The sequence below is a fragment of the Perca fluviatilis genome, chromosome 17 (genome assembly GCF_010015445.1).
Source record: "Perca fluviatilis chromosome 17, GENO_Pfluv_1.0, whole genome shotgun sequence".
Taxonomy (NCBI): Eukaryota; Metazoa; Chordata; class Actinopteri; order Perciformes; family Percidae; genus Perca; species Perca fluviatilis.
In genome coordinates, this window is record NC_053128.1 from 27,052,527 (window position 1) to 27,075,320 (window position 22,794).

A 22,794-nucleotide genomic window follows, 5' to 3' on the forward strand; every position below is an offset into this window, starting at 1 on the left:
CATCTGTTTTTTCAACAATTGTGCCCAAGAAATGTACGGGGCACCTTTCTGGTGGGCAAACTATAGAATGGTGACACTGTTTTAAAACATCTTTGGCATTTCTGAATCTCAATTTCTACATAAACGCTGATGCCGATATATCTGTATTGAGCCAATATTGCCTGATATATCAACCTGGCCGATTAATCGGTCAGGCTCTATTCTTAACAGGAAACTATAGAGACAGGACTTCAATGTCATATGACCAGGGATCTATGAACCAAGGGTGAATAAGCCTTTGCCTCCAGGCTCTCAAAACAGCATTCCTGTAGACATGAGGTCTGTCAATGTAGACGGTTTCTAGAATCCTCTTTTATCAATGTGGCTTTGTTGTCTTTGTGTATCAAAAGTGTAATTTCCCTTGCCTTTATTGACTTGTAAGACACTTTGTGACACCATAAAGGTACTCCGTGTATATAAATACGATTTACAACAGGCACAGTAGTGCTGAGACACAGGGGATACTGTTCGGCAGGTGCAATAATGATGATGGGGCCTTGGGGACATTAATGGCGCTTACGCCAGCTTCATCAAGGAATGGTTGTCATGAAGAGGCACCCAGAGGTGCTTAAGTAGTGTCTCAGTCAAATTGAGGCCAGTGGGTGGTTTGGAGAAGATTAGAGGAAGAGACTCAGCTGGAAGGAACTGTGGGAAATTGTGGGAAAAACAACATTCATTTTATAATTGGTGCAACTTGTGTTCTCCAGTTGACTGGATTTAGGTATTATCAAGTACTGATGTTGCAGCCCAGTTCACTTGCCATGCCAAAGTGAGGCACAGAGAACACCAGGCCACTCTTTGAGCACTCTGTGTGTTGACAAAACACTGTTTATTGCAGATAGCACACTCAAACCTACTTTTTTTTGTCTCTCACAGTCAAAGCCCCTGATCCCTCTCCAGAAGGAGGAGGATCCAGAGACACACAAAATTATGCTGACCAACTACATGTTTCCCCAGCAAACCAGAACTGAGGACTGTGAGTACTTTTGCATTCAACAAGACCAATAATGATAAAACAGAAATGGAATCTGGTTCAAACTGAAAATGTTGCTGACCTTTTTTTACCATTCAGTTCTTAGCAGCGGGGCTCATATTACAGATTTAAGCTTGTTAGTCAATCTGTACTACCAGGCAATCAGACAATTCATATAACTTTACTTGTATGACTAATATGAGCACAACTTATAGGAATAAAACACCGATAGTTTGTGGGAGTTGATGGTCCATGTCCACTAAAGTAAGTTTGGTTATAAGTGGTTTTGTAAGCATGTATCTAACAGTAAGTCATACAAATCCAATTTTTAGGTAAATTAAATGTATTTTGATATCAAATTTTTAGGTCTTGCCATGACTACAACTTACCATCTTTATCGTAGCAGTCTTATTGGTGGCCTGCCAGGATTCCTGTATTCATGTTTTATGAGAGACCTCGTTACCTGAGACCAAAGCTGCAGAAGAAACACTCGTCTTCGTCTTGTCAAGCATCTGTTAGTTTGGGTTGGTTTCCTATTGCACCAGACAGCTTGTGCTGACCCTGTTGCATCTAAGCTTTAGAGTAATTAGTGGTTCAAGGACTACAAGCTTGAAATACAGAAATGGTAGCGAGTCAGCTGCTTGATTTTTGCAACAATGTCCGTGATGTGGTGCACCATCAGAAAATGCTCCTGTACAAGTTACTGTCGGTAGGTTTTGTCCTCTATTAGATATCGCCCAGCCATCTGCTTTATGCCATTTCCACAGTTAATCTACTGGGGATTTTTATCGGTTTCCTCGTGTTTTCATGAGAAGCTGGAATAAGCCATGACCTGAGTGCAATTATTATGTTTTACAACTTTTTGATATGGTGGCCACACACCAGGTGACTCATATTATCCACTGTGCATTCACACTCTGGTATGGTGTATTAACTTGTAGACAACAAGAGTTGTTGATATGGCGTGTTCTCGGCTAGTGTAGTTCATTCTGTCCCAACATCAGCTATTTCTGCGCACTGTGTACTTGTTTTTAACTGTCAACTTCTTATTAAAATGTAGATACATGTTAACAAGCTTGTTTTAAACACTATACATCTGTTTCTCACCAAATTGGGGGTAAAGAGCTTTTTAACACAGGAAACCACAAAGCCTAATTTACATCTTCAAGTGTGAATGACGGCTTTAAATGATATAGTCTGATATTACCTTCTTAAAAAACCAGGATGTGATGTATTTGTACACTGATATTTTCAGTCAAGTGTCAAATTTGTTGATTCTTAGTTTTGCAATAAGTGTCAGACTTACAAACATGACAGAGGGCACATCACTAATGCAAGATGCTACTGCAGTTTCAGGACAGCAGCATCATGACAACAAGCACCACTTTCATGACCTAATTTTCATAGTTATCATGGCTTTGCTTCTCCCTTCCCAACATGGAGGAGTCATAAAGGAGTGACGGTAAAGGACCGAGAGCGAGCTGAAGACTTAGTTGTTATAAATGTGTCGTTGAAGTGTTGGCATATTGTCTGCAAAGTAATTTTTAGCAATCATTTTGTCTGCCATAGGATTTACAGACTGATTCATGATGAAGTTAGTGGCAAATCCTGCAAGTATGTTAATTGATTGTACTTTAATGTTTTTATGTTGGTTTGGTACAACAATTCCAAGTATCAATAATTATTTATTGAATGGTTTGGCTTGAATTTAAGGGGTTAACTCCTGCATTTCAAGTTCCTCCACAGATCCTTCAATTTATTGGCATGCCTCATGCAGTATTTGCGCCATCTTGTGGTCAAAGTCAGACTTTTTAGAATTACAAAAACGCAAATGGGGGGGACTTAAAAGGTCTCAATAAAACTAACCCATCCTCCACTTGGTTTCTGATTTTATTTCAGATATTCCCAACTCCGACTCTGAGAGCTTTAATCCAGCTCTCTGGGAGGAGCAGCGCAAGCATCGAGCTCAGGTTGCCTTTGAGTGTGACGAGGACAAGGACGAGAGAGAAACACCCCCAAGGGTGAGTGTGGAACCGTGGGAAAGATAAATAACTGTGGGGACGTGGTTTTCCAAACTGCAAGGGCGTTGTTGTGATCACAAGTAATATTTTGGCTACAACCTTCACTTTGATGTAGCAGTTTTCATGAATAATGTGCACCGTGTCCCATTTTCTACAACAATTTCAAGAAATTATTGTTGAAGTCAAACCAAAATATTAATATGGATTCAGGAAATTTCACCTCTCTTAGTCCCACTTCTGTTAAAACTGCAACCAGATGATTTTAATGGTAAGTTTGTGGGTATTTGTGCTATTCCAGGAGGGAAACCTGAAGCGCTACCCTACACCGTACCCAGACGAGCTGAAGAACATGGTGAAGACAGCCCAGTCTGTGGCTCACAGGCTGAAGGAGGACGAGTCAAGTGACGAGTCGGGGAAAGATGCAAAACCAAATGAGAGGAACCACATTGGAGTGCAGGACGTGGGAGTTAAGGTCAGCTTCAGCTAAATGAGATATTTTACTTGGAAATAAACCTTGGTCCCCCTTTAGTTCCCCTTTTAACAAACTGCATATTTTACATGCAAGTGAGGGAACACTTTCAATAAATAACTGACCATCCGTGCTGTTTTTGTGCAGGTTATTGAGCCTCCCTATCCTAATGGTACAGCATCAGACATGGACTCCCAAGTATCTACCGACACATTTTCCCATAACCCATCTGCAACAGAAACAAAAGACACTTCAGACTCTTACAGCTCTCAGAAAGTCCCAATCAAATCATCAGGGGGCTCTATGATGAACCATGAAGACACCCTGGAGGTACTCTCGATTGTTTAGTCCTCACAATTTTAAGAAAGACGACAAGCACATTATGAAGTTTCAACTGAAAAATGCAGCTTTAAGAACACTTTTGTCTTTGTCTTAAGGATTCCGAGGAGCTGTCTGATGAAGAGGAGGAGATGAAAATGGCAGAAATGAGACCCCCTCTTATTGAGATCTCCATCAACCAGCCTAAAGTAGTGACTTTAAGTAAGGACAAAAAAGGTAAAAGTTGTGTTTGAGTGATTTAAAATATAGTATTTTAAGTGACTGTGTCTGTATACAGTAAACTAACAGGGATGTTTCTGATTAATAGATGATGCAGACTCTTTGCTGGACGACACAGTGGCCAACAGCAACCAGAACAACAGTAACTGTTCGTCGCCATCACGCATGTCTGACTCGGTGTCTCTGACTACAGACAGCAGTCAGGACAACTCTCTGTGCACCCCTGAGAGAGAGGCAAAGATGCCCTTCCTACCAAAAGGCCGGTTAGTACTAGTCTTCACGTACATAGAATACAAAGGAGAGTCTTCCTAATGTCGTTATTAGAAAACCTGATGTACCTCCTTCTTTGTTTTAGACGAGCGGATGAGAATATGAACCAGCCTAAAGACACCACCCCTCTCCTCCATAATGGAAATGGCTCCGAAACATCCCTTCAGGCCCTTTTGAAAACCCAGCAGACTCCGCCAGAGAAAATGGGCGACTACGACCTGTCCATGGAAGCCAGACTGGCCTTCATTGAGAAGGGATTTAACAACGGCATGGGCGAAACCTACACCAAGTGGGACCAGATCAATATGAACGTGTCCAAGTTGCCAACCGACAACATGGTTCAGCTGGATGAGGGGAACCCAACCAAGAATGGTTCAGTAACCCAGGAGGACTTGGACAGCAAGCAGGGTTTTAGCAATGACAACATGGAGCATTTTCTGAATGGAAACCAGCAGGTCAGTGACTGCATCAATAGTCTTGGGAACAAAACCCAAGCAATGAGAGTAGAGACATCTGCTGTGCATGTGGCCTCGACAGGCGTGACAGCCAGCAGTGACATGTCTCTGTCTCGCAGCACAGAGGAACTGTCTCCAGACAAAAGGTGCCATCCCCAGCAGGTGGTGAAGTCTCACAGTGTCAGCAACATAGAAACAGGAGGCTTGAAGCTGTACTCTTTTGATGGGGATGAAGACTCCTATGACGCAGCAGGAATGATGAGGATGGCAGGAGCCGGGCCAGGAGCTCAGGGCCAGAGCATAGTCCGGAGCAAGTCAGCCAGTCAGTTACTCAACGACCAGACTCTCCAGATCTACCCCGGCTCCTCTGCATCTTCCTCAGACCTGCTCTCCTCCTCTAAGCCCCCTGCCAGCACCAGCAGATATGCAGTCTCCTCCAGCATGGCCATGGGCATCCCTCCTCCTCAGTACAACATACAGTACACAAGCAGTGCCATGCCTAAAGAGGGCCTCTGGTCCCAGAGGACGCCCATGCCCCCAGAGCACCAAGGTTACCTTCCTCCTCCTCCACCACACTCGCTTGCCAACACCAACTACTCCAACCGTAATCAAGCACCTCCCTACCCTCTACAGCCCCAGCAGAGGGGGCCTCCCATGGCTCCCAAACCCCCTGGGGACATGTGGACTAAGGAGAGACTTCATTCTACTGGAGGCCAGGCTAGAAGCAGCACTCTGCAGAGGCAAAGCAGCACCGCCTCCACAGCCTCCATGGGTGACCCGAGGCGTATACAGGTGCCTGACGGGGAATACATGACCTACAGGGACATTCACACCCTCGGCAGGGGGCCGCTGGCAATGAGCCAGGCCATGCAGAGGCCCCTCTCAGCTCGCACTTACAGCATCGACGTACCCGGAGCTTCCAGGCCTCTCGGTGCCAGGCCGCAGCCCCACGAGCTTCCAGAGAGGACCATGTCGGTCAGCGATTTCAACTACCAGCAAAGCAGCCCCAGCAAGAGGCACAACACCAGGGTGAAGTCTGAGCACTCACTGCTGGATGGGCCTGGACAGGTGTCAGGAGGAGTTGGAGCAGGAAGGGTGCCAGTTGACTGGAGAGACCAGGTGATGCGGCACATCGAGGCCAAGAAAATGGAAAAGGTAAAAAGTACTACTGTAAATGTTAGTAAACACCGTTTCAGGGTGGAATTGATGCTTGTTTTGTAAAGTTAACCCTATGATGTGTAGATCACACAAATTTGACCAACAGTATGAACACAATCATCCTTGCATGGCAGCAAAACATGATATTCATATGAAGTCCTAAACTTGCCATAGAGCCGCTATTACATTTGCTTAAATTACTTTGCTAGTACCAAAGACTATCGCAACATCATGTGAATAAGAAGAAAATATCTGAAAATCTTTTCATTTGCCCATTTTAAAGGGTTGTTTCACCCATTTACAAAAAGACGTGTCACTTGCACAAAGCTCTGCATACAGATTTGGTTTTGTTTGCCCAGACTTTGAGGTATCTGCCTCTGAGATTTCTGCTACTAACCCAATGCAATGGAGCTGAGAGGAATTTAGTTTGTGGCGCTCACAGCTTTGAGAAAGTACAAAAAATGAACAGCAACGCGTCTTTCTAGAAACAAGGTCCCGGTTAATCTGAATAATCCGCAAACCTCCCTGTGTGATTTATCCACAATAAGAGGGATCTGCATTTTGGGAGGGATGTTGCTGTTGAATTTTATGTAATTGTTTCAGTGTTGTGAGCACCACAAACAAAATTCCTTTCACCTCCATTTTAAAGGTGTAGGGATGGGGTTTGATAACATTTCATATTGTACACATTACCGTACATCAGTGGCCTCGAATCTGAATCCACTTCAGAATCTGCTCATGGCGCTGAATTCTTTTGTATCCCTTATCAAATCTTTCAAGGTAGTTTGTTTGAAGGGGAAAATGGACATCTATCAGTTAAAAAAAAAAAATATGGTCTGACCATGTTCAGTCACTTGTTTATTTCTTTGCAGGTACTTGTAGTGTCAGAGACATCTAAGAGACATTGTCAGTGCCAGATTTGATAAGGGACTTTTAACCGGATCCAAAATGGAATCGTGCCGGCTACCTGAACCTTTCACTTCATTTGGGTGACTCAAAAAAACGTGGGCAAATAAAACCAAACCTGTATGGCTGGATACCGTTGCAGACATTTGTGTGAATCGACCCTTTAATGTGAAGTCAGAAGTTTGCCGAAGCGTACTAACCCAGCTATATGCACAGTATGCCTCACTGCATGTTTGTCTGTATATGCTGTAAACCTTTTTGTTGTGTCTTTTATGTCATCGCTCATTTGCTGGATTGCTTGGTCACGGCTGACATGTCGGTTGGTGCTGGTTGTTCCATGTCGTCCCTCTGTTCAGAATGTGCTGTCTCGCTCCTATAATTCCAATAACGCTCCGCTGAGCTGGTCTCACTACGGCAGCTATAGGGATATGCATGCCAGCCAAGGTTCTCTGGTCTTTAGTGCCAGGGACGGACAGCCCTACGGAGCTCTGGGCTTCTGTGTGAGTACTGTGAACCTGAAGTTAGCTCCTGCAGCTCATACTTAGCCAGGGCTTCCAGCTCCTGCTTGTTTCACATCCTTTAGAAGATGAGAAATGTCTGTTTCCTTCTCTCCTCGATGTTGAGAAGTGATCACTGACCTCAGAATCTTTCACTTGTCCTTTTTATAGGCAAGTGAAAGTACAATTTCTCTCCTAACGTCTGATTTCTCACGACCACCAACCCTTTTCTACGTACATGTGACTGTGTCTTCTCTGAGTGACAAATTGATGAATTCTAGTTTGTTGTGTAGTTCCTCTGAGTGTAATGCAGTATGACTTGTTTAAAAAGGGGCCTACTAATGTTTTTTTGTACCATTTATCCAATTTGTGTAGTGGCTTTACTACCTCCATGATGGAATTACAGAAAGACAGACCTATACAACTGAAATCTCTCTCTATTGATGACCACATCTTATTTGAGTAATGAACAAGAAAGAGGTTTCTGTCTTCTTGTAGTGCAAATGGAGACTTGTGGTTCTAGTGACTCATAATCAGAAATGTAAAATCACATATGGTACAAAACACCCCCTTTTTAAACCTGCTCTAACATCATAATGATCCCGGTGTGCGTTATCCCTCCACCCTGCCACACTCGCATCCTGTGTTTGTAATGAATCTGAGCAACCGTGATGTTCTTCTCCTTTTTAACTGCACTTTCAATCCTTATTTTGCTCATTCATCTTCTTCACTTTAACTTTCAATCACATCAGAATCACTTTATACCCTCTCACTTTGTGTGTGGGGATGAAAACGGTGTTTGCAAAAGGTAAGTGGTTATTAGAATCAGTAGAGGAGGGGAAAAAAGTGCTGAGAGAGTGTTGTAAGCTAATGTTCAGAATTAGATGCTGATTAGAGGCTGAATAGAAACTAAGCACAGTTTAATCTCATTTTAATCAGATGTGTCCCTTTCACCTCCTTCCAAAGCAACACATCACTGCTCAATGCCATTACCGGACATGACAAATATTTGTGTCCGTATCTAATTATCGGTCTATTATCTCTTGCTGTAAATGAGTTTCAGTTGAGTGAGGTTTGGGCACCATCTTAATGATGATCACTTTCTTCCCTTTCAGGATGATGTGTTTCCCCAAGGGCAGCAGAGCTACACCATGGACCCCCACAGAAAAGTAGGTTCACCACATGCGTTTAGCGGCAAAGCGAAAAATGTGGTTGTCGATTTAAAAAAAAAAAAAAAAAAAAAAAAACTTTTATTCACCTCCTGTGTGTTGTTTTTTTTTTTTCTTCCTAGGTGCCTTTGATGAACGGTCAGATGGGCCCTTCTGTTCGTGCTCAGGTGAGCCAGGCGCCCATGGCCCGACACCCTTCCAGAGAGCAGCTCATTGATTACCTGATGCTCAAAGTCTCCCATCCGCCCCAGGGGCCCCCACGCATCCCACAAGACGCACTGCAGCAAGAGGTGAAGGATGGTGTTTGTGTCAAAGGACTTGAAGAAATACAGATTTTTTTTTTTTTAAACGATTAATTTGATTTTGAGGATATTCTTCATTTGCTTGGCTGAAGTTTGATCAAAAGAATAGTTTGACATTTTGGGAAAAACTCTTATTCACTTTCTTGTCGAGCTTTAGATGGGAGATCAACGCTCCCCCATTGGCTACAGCCAGGAGTTGGTTTGCTTAGCTTAGCTTAGCATAGCACATACACTGAAAACGGAAAAGCAAACATAAAGATTTAACTAGTTAATCAGTGAGCTTGAGAGATGCTTGTAGTTTGATTTTGTTAACTTTGGCTAGAGCTAGGCTAGCTGTTTTCCCCTGTTACCAGTCTTTATGCTAAGCTAAGCTAACCACCTGCTGGCTGTAGCTTCATATTTAACAGACCGATGTGAAAGTGGTTTTTAACTTAGGAAATAAGCTTATTCACTTTCATGCCTAAGGGAATCTTAGGCTGTAAGAATCTGATCTCTTATTAGTTTCATATACAGCTAGCAAGCCAGTTAAAAAAGAAATACCTGGACCCTAACACGTATAATTGTTAATATATATTGTTAATTATAAATAAACAGTGAATGGCTGTGAATAAGTGGCTGATGAAAGTATGTGGGTGTGTTTTTAGATCCGTCTGAAAGTAGAGAAGAATCCAGAGCTGGGTTTCAGTATATCAGGAGGAGTGGGAGGCCGAGGAAATCCCTTTCGTCCAGATGACAATGTAAGTCTTTTTTTATTTTTTTATTTATTATAGTACCATACATTCATATTTGTATTATTTTCATAGAAATTGAATTTTTTTGTACAGCCACTTAATAATAATAATAATAATAATAAATTGAATTTATATAGCGCTTTTCATGGACTCAAAGTCGCTTTACAGGGCAGGGTAGATTATAAAAACATAACAAAACAAAACGAGCAAACAAAACAAGTAGAACAAAACAAGATACAGATGAAAAAGGGAGGGGGGCAGGTGGACTATGGGTAGGCTGAGGTGAAGAGATGGGTCTTGAGGCGGGACTGGAAGATGGTGAGGGACTCAGAGGTGCGGATCTCTTGGGGGAGGGAGTTCCAGAGCCTGGGAGCTGCTCTGGAGAAGGCCACTTGGAAAAACATTCAATTCAACTCAGCGGCTTTTAATCGTATAGCTTATATGATATTTTCCATATCATTTCAGGGTATATTTGTGACAAGGGTTCAACCTGAGGGACCGGCATCCATGATTCTTCAGCCGGGAGATAAAATCATCCAGGTATTCTGCTAATAGAACGGAGCTCTCGTCCGAGTTTCTGTTGTTATTTCAAGGTTTGTTGGGATTTTTCTCCACATTAACCAAACAAATCTGTCTCTTCTCACAGGCAAATGGCTACAGCTTTGTGAATATAGATCACGGGTACGCAGTGTCCCTCCTGAAGACGTTTCTGAACACTGTGGATTTGACTATCATAAGAGAAGCGCAAGCATAGACTCAACTAAGACCTCTAAAGAAAGAGGGCCATGAGAAAAGAGACGAACAGAGACTTTTTTTGTTGACTCTCATATTTTTATACACAGAGGAGACTGACCTGTTGATACCTGTTGGGACTATTTATAGTAGAGATCTGCATAGCCTTGATTAAACAGGGGAAACCACTGAATGTAGTGGATCAAAGTGAGACGGTGGCAAACCTCTGCAAGTACGAGTCCTCAAAAGGCCATCACTGTGGTATATATATTTTTATACAAAAGAAGCTGAAGATGTGATCTGCTCTGATGCAAATGATTACTGTGGTCTCTGTACAGATCATCTTTTTTTTTTTTTTTTTTTTTTTTTGTCCCAAACTCATAAATTCTTCATTATGAATAGATTTAGGTTTCATTCCTGCAGATTGATGTGAATTGACCACTTGGGGACAGGGCTCCCTCTCTCCTGTCATTCAATTAGCCTGTTTTTATTCTTTTGTCCACATGTTATTTTAGATGTTGAAACCTTTTTCTGGTCTGCCGTGCGTTCATATATGGAGGACAATGTTACGTGCTTTTCATGTGGAGACGAATGTAGGTCAAGGAGGGGTCTGATTTTGTTTTTTAGAGAGGGTTTTTATTATTTTTATTTTTTTTTCTCTCGCAAGATCGAAGAGTTGAGAACAGGAAGTCATCCAGCCCTGCTTCCATAAACCTGTGAGCACCCTCCAGCGTACAGACACTTCTGTTCTCAGTTCCATCCTCACAGCGACTGCTCTGCATATCACCCAATGAATCTCAGCTTCTCAGATGTTGGGGGGGGGGGGGATAAAAAGTAGTCTGCGTGTGGTCATTTTAATAAGACTGGAAAATGGAAAAGGAAATTTAAATATTGGCGAAACGGGAGAGGAGAGGTTATTCGCTCTCAGGCGACGTGCGAGAGGAGAATATTGACGCACGAGCAATAAGAGCGGTAGCTATCGATCCTCTCCGCTACTCCAATCCTTTTTTTTCCCCTGCGCTGTATTTCCAAAAATGTCAAAACTATTCTTTTAAGCGGAGAAAGACATGGCGGTTATGCTAGTTAACCAAAGCAAGTTTGGAAATTTGTGGACAGAAGGCAAAAGCAGCAGACAACTTAAGAAAGCTATTTGGAAAAAGAACAGGTCAACGTTTCACTCATAAGGTTTTATTTTTTTAAGGGCTTCATCTTTCAGGCAGACATTGGTGAGATAAGTGTTTGTTTTGCAGGGGGTTTCAACATCTGTCAGTTCTATTTTTTTTTTTACATGGGAGAAGACCACAGTTTGCCTTTTTGTGTCTAAAAATGTTTTATCATGCTTTTTACTTTGGATCACTTTGGAGCAGTTTTTTTTTCTTTTTCTTTGCTGTACAGAGAGTAGAGTTGGGAGAAACAAGTTGTCAAGTGCCATAGACCTTGAACTGTTTGAATAGGGGAGGAGCTTTGACCCCAGAACCCAAGCAATATTCACATGTTCACATCCTTCGGAGTACTTTTGCAGCATAATGGCTTAAAAGCAATATTTTAAAGCCTTCATTTTCATTCAAAAACAACAACATTGGATAGCATTTTTTTTTTTTTTTTAAACACAATCTTTTAGTAATCACCGATGATTTTACATGAATTTTATATTGTGAAGAAGAATCTTTTTTTGTAATGAAATAGCACAGGAAATGTATATACAGCATTGCTTAAACAAAAGATTTCTCTGCATTGTGTATAACTGAATGTTTGTGTCACTTTGCCTAAGAAGAGCTTTTTACCGTTTGTTGCTTAGATTACCATAACTCCTGATGTTTGTTTGTGCAAAATCGACTTGCATCACCGTTGAAAATCCAGTCAAAGCTGCATCTCAGAACATTCCTTTGTCAGTGTCCGAAGGAAAGCTGTTTTTAAAGGCAACATGTCACTCTGTGCACCGCTCTGTTAATATTCATTCACTGGTAAAAACTCTTTATTGAGACGTGTTTCCAAAAGAAATGGAAATGATCAACAAAGTGAGTAAAGGCCCGATAAATTCCAACAATACATTTGTGACCACTGAATTGTTTGTAATCGAATGTCATCCTACAGTGTTTCAGCAAATGGCATTCCCTCAGCTTGTTTACAGTGGATTGTGTCATCTACTGTTCCCATATGTAGTTAAGATTGACCCATATGTTATGCTACCAAAATAAAAACACTGTGGTAAATTAACTAAATTAAATACCCCTTTTAATAATAACAGTCGCACTGTTTTAAGGTAGCTGTTCTTAGTGAAGCTGTACACTTCATTTTTTTAAACTCAATCTAAAGTTGGTAATTTTATTTACAAGTAAATGACAATAACATGCATTTCCCAAATTTCTCACAGAACGTAGTGTTTTACACATGAACTGTTTATATTATTTCTATTAATTTTGTTGGTGATTTCTGTTTACTTTTTAAGAGTGTGGGGGGGGGGGGGATTTCTGCGGTAAGTCACTTTATATTCATGGTAAAAAAAATGTACATCGTCTGACATTGTAGACAATCTAGGGAGATAAAACATGTAGTCTCATTTTCTTCATTCATGTCCGGTCGGTTTCATATGCTCCCATATTCTTATTTATTTAGTAGTCTGTGGTTTTTAGACCTTACTAATCAAATTGTAAATACTCTTAAAAAATTGAGAAAAGAATTAATGACGGCATTAGTGACTTGCGATTGTAAAACCAGCAATAAATTGCAATGCAGAGGCACTCATTTTAATGTATAGCTAGTATTTCTAAGGTTTCTTCTGGAAACGGCCACAGTGAGATGATGATTGATATGCATTTATCCAACATTCCAGATTTTGTACATAATACATACCTGTTTCTGAAGTAACCTGTGGAAAATAAACTAATGCTCTTTAGCAACAGATTCTTCTGTCTTCATTTCATCCTCTGGGTTTAGCTTTTTAAACCAGTGCAGTAAATGAATAACTGTACAGATGCACAGTCCAATGTACAGACTGTATGTGTGTGTGTTCAGGCTGCATTGGTAGATGTATACAGTGATTACATTAGCGGTATAGCACCAGTAGTCCCAATAATGAGTTTAATTCCTACTTGCTGGTACATCATGGTGCTGTATGTAAAATGTCACCTGAAGGATTACATGTGGGCTGATGTGTGGAATTAGGTAAACTTGTACAGACATGACTATAGTTTGAAATCTATTGAGAAAATGCAAAAGTTCAGAGGTTTTTGGAACGTGTGTGTGTGTGTGTGTGTGTGTGTGTGTGTGTGTGTGTGTGTGTGTGTGTGTGTGTGTGTGTGTGTGTGTGTGTGTGTGTGTGTGTGTGTGTGTGTGTGTAGGATGGTACGAACTCCTGCTTGCTTCTTCTGTCAGTTTAACACTGCTGAAGGCCTTTTACACACTCAAACCATGCTGATGTTTTAAATTGTAATTTGCATTGAGCTTCCTCTGTTTTCCTCTGACATGTAATATTTTCTTCAACAGTCAGTTTCCATTCAAATGTAGCACAAATCCTTATATTCTTTTGACTAGATTAGACTGGTGAATGTTGTGTTGAATGAGCATTCTGCCAAATGTCATGTCATGTAACAACATGGCCGCACTTCTGGTGCCACCCTCAGGCCGAACTGGCATGTTTTTCATACCATTTTTCCTCCTTTCTATATTTATTGTGTAATAATCATTATATCCTCACATCCTTACCGTCAGCATGGCTATAGACTATTGTATGTGTGCAGGAAGCATTGTTTTTGTTTGTCTTACGCACCCTAATTGATGCTTAATTACTTAATGAAATGGTTATATTACACACAACTTTTAACTGTGATTTGTATAGCAAAAATGACAGCAGAATTTTAAGTGCATAATAAAATCATATATAGGTGAATGTACATTTCCAAATTTTCTGTCACCGTTCATTCATAGATTTATGTTGATATAAAGGAAGTGTGTCACGTGTGTTTTGACTTTCCGATCTTTTGCGGTGGCTAAATGCCTCCGTACGCTCTTTCTCCCCTTTCTGAAGTGTACCTGCTCGTTAGGACCATTTAAGCTACTATACATTTTATGACCTCTGAAACCAGTTAATTATTTAAAAACTTAATCTAACATCACTGAAGTAAAAGAAAAAACACAATCTCACAATACAGTGTCATTTTATAAGACTAAGTGTTTTTTATTAAATGCAAAACCAAACTAGTTAAGTTGATAAAATAGGGTGACAACGTGAGCTCAGTGGGCCGCTGGATTCTGGCTTTGTGTGGTTTGGTTGACATGGAGTCCTGCCCTAAAACAATAAATACATAATGTAGGTCTGTGCTTTTTGTGTTGTTTAAGAATGTCCCAAATTCAGTCATACTAATGGACTGTTAAGTGCAGCCCTGTAGACTAAATCACTTCTAATTTATCCTACATAACATTACATTACGCTGACGCTTTTTATCCAAAGCGACTTACAATTGCTATATATGTCAGAGGTCGCACGCCTCTGGAGCAACTAGGGGTTAAGTGTCTCGCTCAGGGACACATTGGTTGATGTATTGCAGTGGGAATTGAACCCAGATCTTTATTAGAATTTATTAGACTACATCTTTTATTCTGACTATTTGCAATGAAATATGCTTTTAAAGAAGTTAGCTATTACAAACATGATTGATTAGGACAATGCACATTAATCAACATTTCTATAAATGCGCCAGTCGGCTAATTTTCAACTGTAGTCCTAGTTGCATGCGTGTCTTTATGGTGGGAAGAAACCGGAGCACCCGGAGGAAACCCACGCAAGCAAGCATGCAAACTCCACACAGAAAGGCCTGGGTTTGAACCCACAACCTTCTTGCTGTGAGGCAGAAGTGCTAACCACTGAGCCACCGTGCTGCCTTACATCAGCTGATATAACTCTTTCTATTGCTTAAGATACATCCTTAGTCGACTAAAACACAGATGACCACTTCTCTCCAGCTCTCTTGTCAAGGTAACCCTGGATGTACTGCAGGAACACTGAGTCGCTGCCTGTCTGGACGTTGGCGCAGTGCACATAATCCTGCAGACTGAGAAAGGCCAGTAAATGTCTGTAAATATTGAAATCTTGTCATAAACGATTGCCATTCTTCTGTCCGGTGCAGCAATCAACACCTGGGTGAGGAAAAAAAAAACAGAGTAAGATAGATAATCTTGAATGAGTTGTAAAATAAGGATAAACCGGTGCACATGAAGCTAGTTTACTGAACGTACATTACTTTATGTATCCTTATACTCTATGCTCTCTTTATTTAAGCAGAAGTGGGCGGTCACTGTTGAGCTCTATAGGACCTGTGTGAGGAAAAGAAATTGAAGTGAGACAGAGTAAGACAGATACTCTTTGATATATTGAATACGTTATAAGAATAAGTAGGAGGTGCATATATTTTACATAATGACATACATTACTTTATTTATCTTTATATAAGTCAGAAGCCGATCACCTCGCTGTCCACATGCAGTGAACGGCAGCAGCTCAGGAGGTGGAGGAAGAGAAGAAAAAGATACATGATGGTGAGTAAGACAAATAATGGTTTATTTATTAAATCACTGAGAACCATTTTTACAAAATAACATATTACTTTCTCAGTCAAGACAGAGGCTCATTCATGGTGGCGTAGGACAAAGGTATGTTAAAATGGTTAGTAAAACAATATTTGAATTATTGAATAAGTATGGATAAGCATACTATTTAGCTAAACAAAATTACAATACAATGACACACATTTCTTACTTAATCTTTACATTGTAGACTGTTCTAAGTCACTTTCTCTTAAGTCAGAAGCTCATTCTGACCTTTTTGGTCCACAGTGAACAGTGAGAGGGAACAATAAATAATAGACAAATTAGTTTTTAATTACTAAATGAGTGATATTATATGAACACATAGATCTAGCATACAGTTTGTAGGTAGGTTAGATAATATTGATTTCTCTGTTTTTATATTGTAGACTGTTCTAAGTGACTTCCTCTACAAGTCTGAAGCTCATACTTACTTTTTTTATCCACAGTGAACAATAAATAATGGTTAGCAAAACGGACAAATAATCTTTGAACTATTAAATTAGTGATAATATATGAATGAGCAGGTGTGGTATAGAGTATGTAACTAGTTTACATTACATCACTATTTGTCTTTTTTTAAACACTATATCATATCATTTTAAACACTGTAACATGTCTATATTATATTTGATTCTAGATCAAGTCAGAAGCCCATACTTACTTCTTTCGTCCACAGTGAACAACAGGTCAGGTGGTGGAGTTAGATCAGAGTAAAGTCAGACAAAAATGGTTAGTAAGACAAATAATCTCTAAATTACTGAATATTATAAATAAAACATTTAATATTGTTACTGTACCTTTTTGGCAATATTAATTTAGGTATTTTTAACCTCTGGATGAAGATGTTAAGGAGGCATCCTAATTGCGCGCCTAACGTTGGGCAGACTTTAACCAAACTGCCCTTGGGGAGATTTCATGGCACTTTGTGCCATGAGGTTTTTTTTGTAGGGGAATATGGTGTTCATTTGAACACCGACCAAGCTGAAGGTTCCTTGCCCTGCCAGACGCAAAAGCAACTTTGTCTTCTTCAGCCCCGCCAGACGCTAAGGCTACATGCATGGGGTGTCAACAGCCCTGCCAGACGCAAAGGCTACCCTTGTCTTCATCAGCCCTGCCAGACGCAAAGGCTACCCTTGTCTTCATCAGCCCTGCCAGACGCAAAGGCTACTACATGCATGGGGTGTCGACAGCCCTGCCAGACGCAAAGGCTGACCCTCAGGGTGAAAGAAACAAAGTCGATCGATCCCCCATGCAAAAATGAAGAGATACACAACTATATATACAAAAGATTTACAAAAAAGCCCCAGTGCAAGAAGCTACCTGGGGTGTTGACAGCCCTGCCAGATGCAAAGGCTACCCTTGTCTTCATCAGCCCTGCCAGATGCAAAGGCTACATGCGTGGGGTGTCGACAGCCCTGCCAGACGCAAGAGCTACTGGGGCATCGCCGGCCCTGCAAGACGCAAAGGCCAGTCCTCAGGGTGAAAGAGATAAAGTCGATCCACCGTGCAAAAATGAAGAGCTACACAAATAGATATGTGCAGCTCTGCCAGACGCAAAAGCTACCACGGGAATCATTGGTCCTGCTGTGATGTGGAAGTGATGAAGGGCAGTGAAAAGCAACTTTGTCTTCATCAGCCCCACCAGACACAAAGGCTACATGCGTGGGGTGTCGACAGCCCTGCCAGGCGCAAGAGCTACCTGGGGCATCGCCGGCCCTGCAAGACGCAAAGGCCAGTCCTCAGGGTGAAAGAAATAAAGTCGATCCACTGTGCAAAAATGAAGAGCTACACAAATAGATATGTGCAGCTCTGCCAGACGCAAAAGCTACCACGGGAATCATTGGTCCTGCTGTGATGAAGGGCAGGTATGGACTCGACGATTGCTCCGATGTTTCAAGGAGGAATGTCAGCCCATCCATCGTAGAGTTAATCCCAGTCACTGTCATCAGCCCACCTCCGCCTCTTTGCAGCAGTCTCCTCCTCGTCGTCGCTCTCGTCCCTGCGTCTCCTGGAGCAGCCGAGGTGAGACATTGTGGGGGATCCAGGAACTACTGCCTCGTCAGAAGAATCTTCTAGGAAGATTGGCTCGATGTCCTCGGCATCCAGTTCAGGGATGTCAGGTCCAACGACATCTATCTCAGAGTCTTCATCCTCGTCCTCTTCAGATTGCTCATACCTGTAGCTGGCCAGTAAATTATCAACAGCAGCATCGATACCATCGTAAAAATGGTCAGCAGGAGGATCAGCAGGAGGATCAGCAGGAGCGAAAGTATGAGGGTCAGCAGGAGCATGAGGATAAGCGTAATGAGTATGGGGATAAGCATACTGAGCATGGGGATAAGCGTAAGGAGAATTGGGATAAGCATAAGGTGGATAAGGATAAGCGTGAGGAACAGCATAGGGAACAGCATAGGGAACAGCATAGGGAACAGGGTAGTGAAGAGGGTAGTAAACAGGGTAGTAAACAGGAAAAGGAACAGCGGAACGTTGTTCTTGCCCCTCCACCCCATTGTGCAGTGGTGGGAACTGCTGCTCACCTTCCGCATTACCTACCTGAGGCTCAACCTCTTGAAGCCCGTCCACATCACCCGCCCCAACAACGCCACTCTCTTCGTCGTCGTCCTGGTAATCCGGCAGGATTGGGTCATCGGGGGGGCTGTCAGCAGCAGGGCGTTCAGAGTTCAGAGGCCAGAAGGAACCACCTGAGGATTGAAAAATTTATTAAAAAAAGTCACATTCTCCACTTCCAAAACACAGACTTAAACAGGAGGCTTAAATGCCTAATTAATCATTTTTCACCAGATGCATTACAAGCACTGTGTAGAAAAACAACCAACGAACATAGTGCCATAGCCACATCTAAACATAAAATATCAAATATTGTGCAGTTCTGCTACTGTTATCTGAAACATTATGGCAGGACGACAGTAATCTGATAATGCATTCAAGCTAGATACATCTTCACCGGACACTGCTCTCGTGTAATTATCCAAAAGTTTTGCTTTTGGAAGTTGTGGCATATTTGACTGCCAAATGCTAAATAAAGATTTACATCATTCTGACTGGAAACAGTAATGCGGGACTGTCGGTGATATTTCAAATAAGAGCAAATTATGAAAATGCTATCTCACATAGAGATAGTATTTTCATAATTTGCTCTTAGACATAGACTAGGTGAGACAGCAGCTATGGTTCAAAATTATTTAATAGGAAAAGGGCAGTGTGCCCCAGTCGCTCACTTGTCCACGCAGCTATCAACTTTATTTTGGACCTGGATTCAGAAAATTTTATTATTCTTGCCTAAACTATTTTCCACTCTTTCATAGTTTACATGGGGCCTTGTACTCTCAGAAATATGTTGGTGAAAGCTGTACACACTGCACAATATTACACAAAAATACCCCATAATGATCTTATAACAATCTGTTTCTTCATTTAAAGAACATGTTGACTGGGGTGCTGTGCAGATACTTTGACATTTCAGTCAGGCAACAACAGTCTGCAGCAGCACATGTTCAGTTGTGATGAATTTATCCATATCATAGTAATGTGTATCTTCCCTGATGAGCACAGTAGCAGTAATGAGGGACTGAAGAGCAAAAGGGATTCAGGTTAAGTATTCAGTCAGATGTGACATTTAGTACCACTGTCTCTACTCAGCAAGGGAAGAATATTTGAATCTCGTTTGCAAGACAAAATTCCACATAAAGACCCTGTTCGCATTACTGTTTTTGCTTCTGAAAACATATCTTGTTCCATAATACCACAAAAAAGTCAGATTAGTATAATAGCAGTCAGAACAAGAAGAATAGGCCATAATTCTGTCATGTTGCATCACATTTCCGTTGTATAAAAAAATGGCAAAACAGGTGGCTCTGACTCTAGGTTTACATGCAGCCAATAACCCGTTCAAAACCGGAATATTAGCAATAACCCGGTCGCGCACGGCCATGTAAACACCGGCAAAAACCCGAATATGCTCATATTCCGGTTTTTAAAAACCCGAATATGCTACCTGGGTTACCCCTTTTCTAACCCGAAATTTTGGTCATGTAAACGCGTATATCGGCATATCCCCATCAAAAGGAACATTGATTTGTGTTCTGCGCATGTTCTATTCGCAAGGAATCTTGGTCTTTTGAGTAGAGGAACTTCTTGTATGCGCCAGAAAACATAGTTATAATAATAATTATATACTATAATAATATAGTTATATATATGTCAATGCAGAAAACCTGCGCGCAGTATACCGGAAGTAAACAAGAAGTAGATGTAAACATGGCGAGACGCAGCACAGCACCACACTTTTGGAGCGAGGAGGAAACCAATTTCTTTATTAGTGTGGTGAAAACCATGAATATAATGTCTTTTGTTGACGGCAGAAAGTACCGAGATAGTGAGATTTATAAGAAGGTGACCGAAAAGTTATTGCGTCTTAAGGTTGTCCGTAGGCTACGTCCAGACGCTAACCGTGCGTCGCCGTTTACGTCGGGATATTGCCAATTGATTACAAATTCCATGTAGGAGTAACTCTCTCTGCTCACGCATGTAAACGGGTTATTCCGAATGTTTCAGAAAACCGAATAGTGACCTTAACCCGACCATAACCCGAAAATTGACAGCTTGTAAACGTACATTGACATGCAGCCAATAACCCGTTCAAAACCGGAATATTAGCAATAACCCGGTCGCGAACGGCCATGTAAACACCGGCAAAAACGAATATAATAATAATAATAATAAATTGAATTTATATAGCGAATATGCTCATATTCCGGTTTTTAAAAACCCGAAAATGATCCCTGGCTGGGTTACCCCTTTTCTAACCCGAAATTTTGGTCATGTAAACGCGTGGGAACTGCGTTTTTTCAAGAGCTTTGCAATAAAGTGTGAAAAACACTGAGATGTAGCCAAAACGTTTGATCCGCAGATATGCGTGCGCAATTACGCACGCTTAAACGTGGGTACCTTTGTTAATTCACGTGTAATTAACAACAGGGCTTCTCCAAAAAACGCAGGATGCGCACAGTCACTGCATGACATTCTTCCATTTAACGTTACAAGAAAATACCACATGAGCATATTTCAATGTTATATGATAATACAAACATGGCAAGTAGAAGCTCTGGGACATTACTGAACAGCTTTAGTTTTCGGTGCATTATAATCATAATAACATTGATCAGAAGTATCTGAGAATTAGGCTACTTCACACAGGTGATAACGTGAACTTCAAAGAACCCGACAATATCTCCGGATACATTTTAAGCACGACCTCGGGTGTCCTCGGAGGAACGTGCACTGATTTGATTACACCTGCACGTTCCGATCCGTTCTTAAGTTCCATCGTTTCCATGGTGCACAAGAAAATGTATTTTTTGGCATTATTCGAAAAATGGCCCAGTTGCCATTTTTCGACAGAAAATTTGATGGTGCCGAACAAAAATAACAGTGTTTTCAAACTAGCTAACACCATTGTTAACATATTTCACACATGTCCCGCCACACTCAGTACATTCTTACCATATAATAATTATTTTATACCGAGAAAACGTCAAGTGTCACCAAAAACTGTGTTTTCCTAACAGGTCATCTAAAATAATAATTCTTTATTTTATATTTAACTAATTAACATGATCAAATGCCAATTGTGTTCTAAATGTCTCTTTTAAGGATTTAGCTAATGAACATAATAATATAATAAATACTTTTGGCATGACATTAAAAGATGTCTCACCTGCAAAGTGAGTGGTCCGTGTGGTCAGCAGGTCCTCCCCCGCAGGGGGTCCGCTAGAAGCCATTTCTAGCAGTAAATTACAGTAGCTAGGTTCTGCTGTAGTTTTACTGCTGTATGTTTTTCTTCCGTTATCAGGTATCAGTTAATTTTTCAGAAGTTGTTTTCCAGGTGATCAAGTCGCCAAGATTTCAACTGTCCAGTTTTTTGCAGGTCAACTTGTGTCAAGTCCAAATGCAAATGAGAAATTAAAAAGGCCTGCAGCTGTTTACATCACCTTGGTCACCACGTCACCATTCTGTTGCCATGACTTTTACTGATGCACGTGCGTGCGAGTGTGTGCGTGAGAGAGATTCTATACAGTAAATTGATAATATATGTAAATTGTTTGGACTTTTGTGTGTACTTTAGGTGTTTGTTTCCATAAATAATTGATGTGTATGATAACGAACACACCAGCTTGACCCAGATCTCACTTACCAGGTGAATGAATCTGTCAGCAAGCATCAAGATTACTATAGTTAAGTTAAACTAAACTAAAACAGGTGTGAAAATAACATTTTGATTAACTGAAATAAAAATAACGACATCCTCCAGCAAGTTTCATGAAAATTAGGCCAGTAGTTTAAACCAACTGAACTGAAAACATAACCTCCTTGGCAGAGGTGATAATAATAAAGCCCCAATTTATACAAAATATCATTTTGCGTTTTATTTGCCGTTGGGATGATACAGAGGAGCCCAGGGTTCCCCCAAAGCTCCAGGTTCACTGTGTGGCACAACGGATCACAGTTTTGGATATACATAGGCCTATACAAATAAAATAGGTCTTTAAACCATCAGTTATGATTATTTGGAGATTCAGCACATGTCTGTATTTAATCAATTAGTCATCTTGGTCTGACAGTCACATTTATCTTACCCATATCTGCCATATCTGCCAATTACATTACATTACATGTCATTTAGCTGACGCTTTTATCCAAAGCGACTTACTGTGCCACGTAAAGGGCTTTGTCATCCCAAACACTATACCCACTTCATTTCCACGTTGATTCGTCAGAAATATGTCAGACAGACTATATTTCAACATGTAAAATGTAATTATTTATAAATGGGTGGCGAAATGTAACTAATTATAGTTAGGCTACTCAAGTAATTGTAATAACAATTCCTATTTAAGTACTGTACTGT

At 41.0% G+C, this 22,794-nt stretch overlaps 2 protein-coding genes and 1 long non-coding RNA gene across 5 annotated transcripts in view; 1 reads left to right on the forward strand and 2 right to left on the reverse strand.

Annotated features, from left to right (window-relative positions):
- Positions 1-13,180, forward strand: part of erbin (erbb2 interacting protein) — a 52,818-nt gene extending 39,638 nt beyond the window's left edge. Inside the window, exons 15-27 of one of the 3 annotated variants that reach the window (XM_039779811.1) lie at positions 916-1,015; positions 2,912-3,033; positions 3,332-3,505; positions 3,650-3,832; positions 3,940-4,042; positions 4,149-4,323; positions 4,416-5,940; positions 7,206-7,349; positions 8,462-8,515; positions 8,638-8,805; positions 9,462-9,554; positions 10,014-10,088; positions 10,195-13,180. In XM_039779811.1, the coding sequence (XP_039635745.1) occupies positions 916-1,015; positions 2,912-3,033; positions 3,332-3,505; positions 3,650-3,832; positions 3,940-4,042; positions 4,149-4,323; positions 4,416-5,940; positions 7,206-7,349; positions 8,462-8,515; positions 8,638-8,805; positions 9,462-9,554; positions 10,014-10,088; positions 10,195-10,302 (3,024 nt within the window). In that variant the 3' untranslated portion in view covers positions 10,303-13,180. Of the gene's footprint in view, positions 1-915; positions 1,016-2,911; positions 3,034-3,331; positions 3,506-3,649; positions 3,833-3,939; positions 4,058-4,148; positions 4,324-4,415; positions 5,941-7,205; positions 7,350-8,461; positions 8,516-8,637; positions 8,806-9,461; positions 9,555-10,013; positions 10,089-10,194 lie in introns of all 3 variants that reach the window. The other 2 variants (XM_039779810.1, XM_039779812.1) reach the window with 2 other exon arrangements.
- Positions 13,181-15,153: 1,973 nt separating this feature from the next.
- On the reverse strand, positions 15,154-16,091 carry LOC120546085. The gene is made up of 3 exons (XR_005636785.1): positions 15,706-16,091; positions 15,516-15,593; positions 15,154-15,416 (listed from the first exon to the last, which is right to left on the reverse strand). It is a non-coding gene; the product is annotated as an uncharacterized LOC120546085 (long non-coding RNA).
- Positions 16,092-16,702: 611 nt separating this feature from the next.
- Positions 16,703-21,720, reverse strand: LOC120545948 (phospholipase D beta 1-like). The gene is made up of 2 exons (XM_039780643.1): positions 21,604-21,720; positions 16,703-18,568 (listed from the first exon to the last, which is right to left on the reverse strand). Exons 1-2 carry the CDS (start codon positions 21,665-21,667, stop codon positions 17,793-17,795), a joined length of 840 nt encoding a protein of 279 aa, XP_039636577.1. The 5' UTR covers positions 21,668-21,720; the 3' UTR covers positions 16,703-17,792.
- Between the last annotated feature and the right edge of the window lie 1,074 nt (positions 21,721-22,794).

What these genes read in the sequence shown, in the direction of transcription:
- LOC120545948 (XM_039780643.1), bottom strand. Translation starts at nt 21,667, where the DNA reads ATGGCTTCTAGCGGACCCCCTGCGGGGGAGGACCTGCTGACCACACGG. An exon ending in ACGGACCACTCACTTTGCAG is followed by an intron (nt 18,569 to 21,603) that starts GTGAGACATCTT and finishes TTCAATCCTCAG; the next exon opens with GTGGTTCCTTCTGGCCTCTG.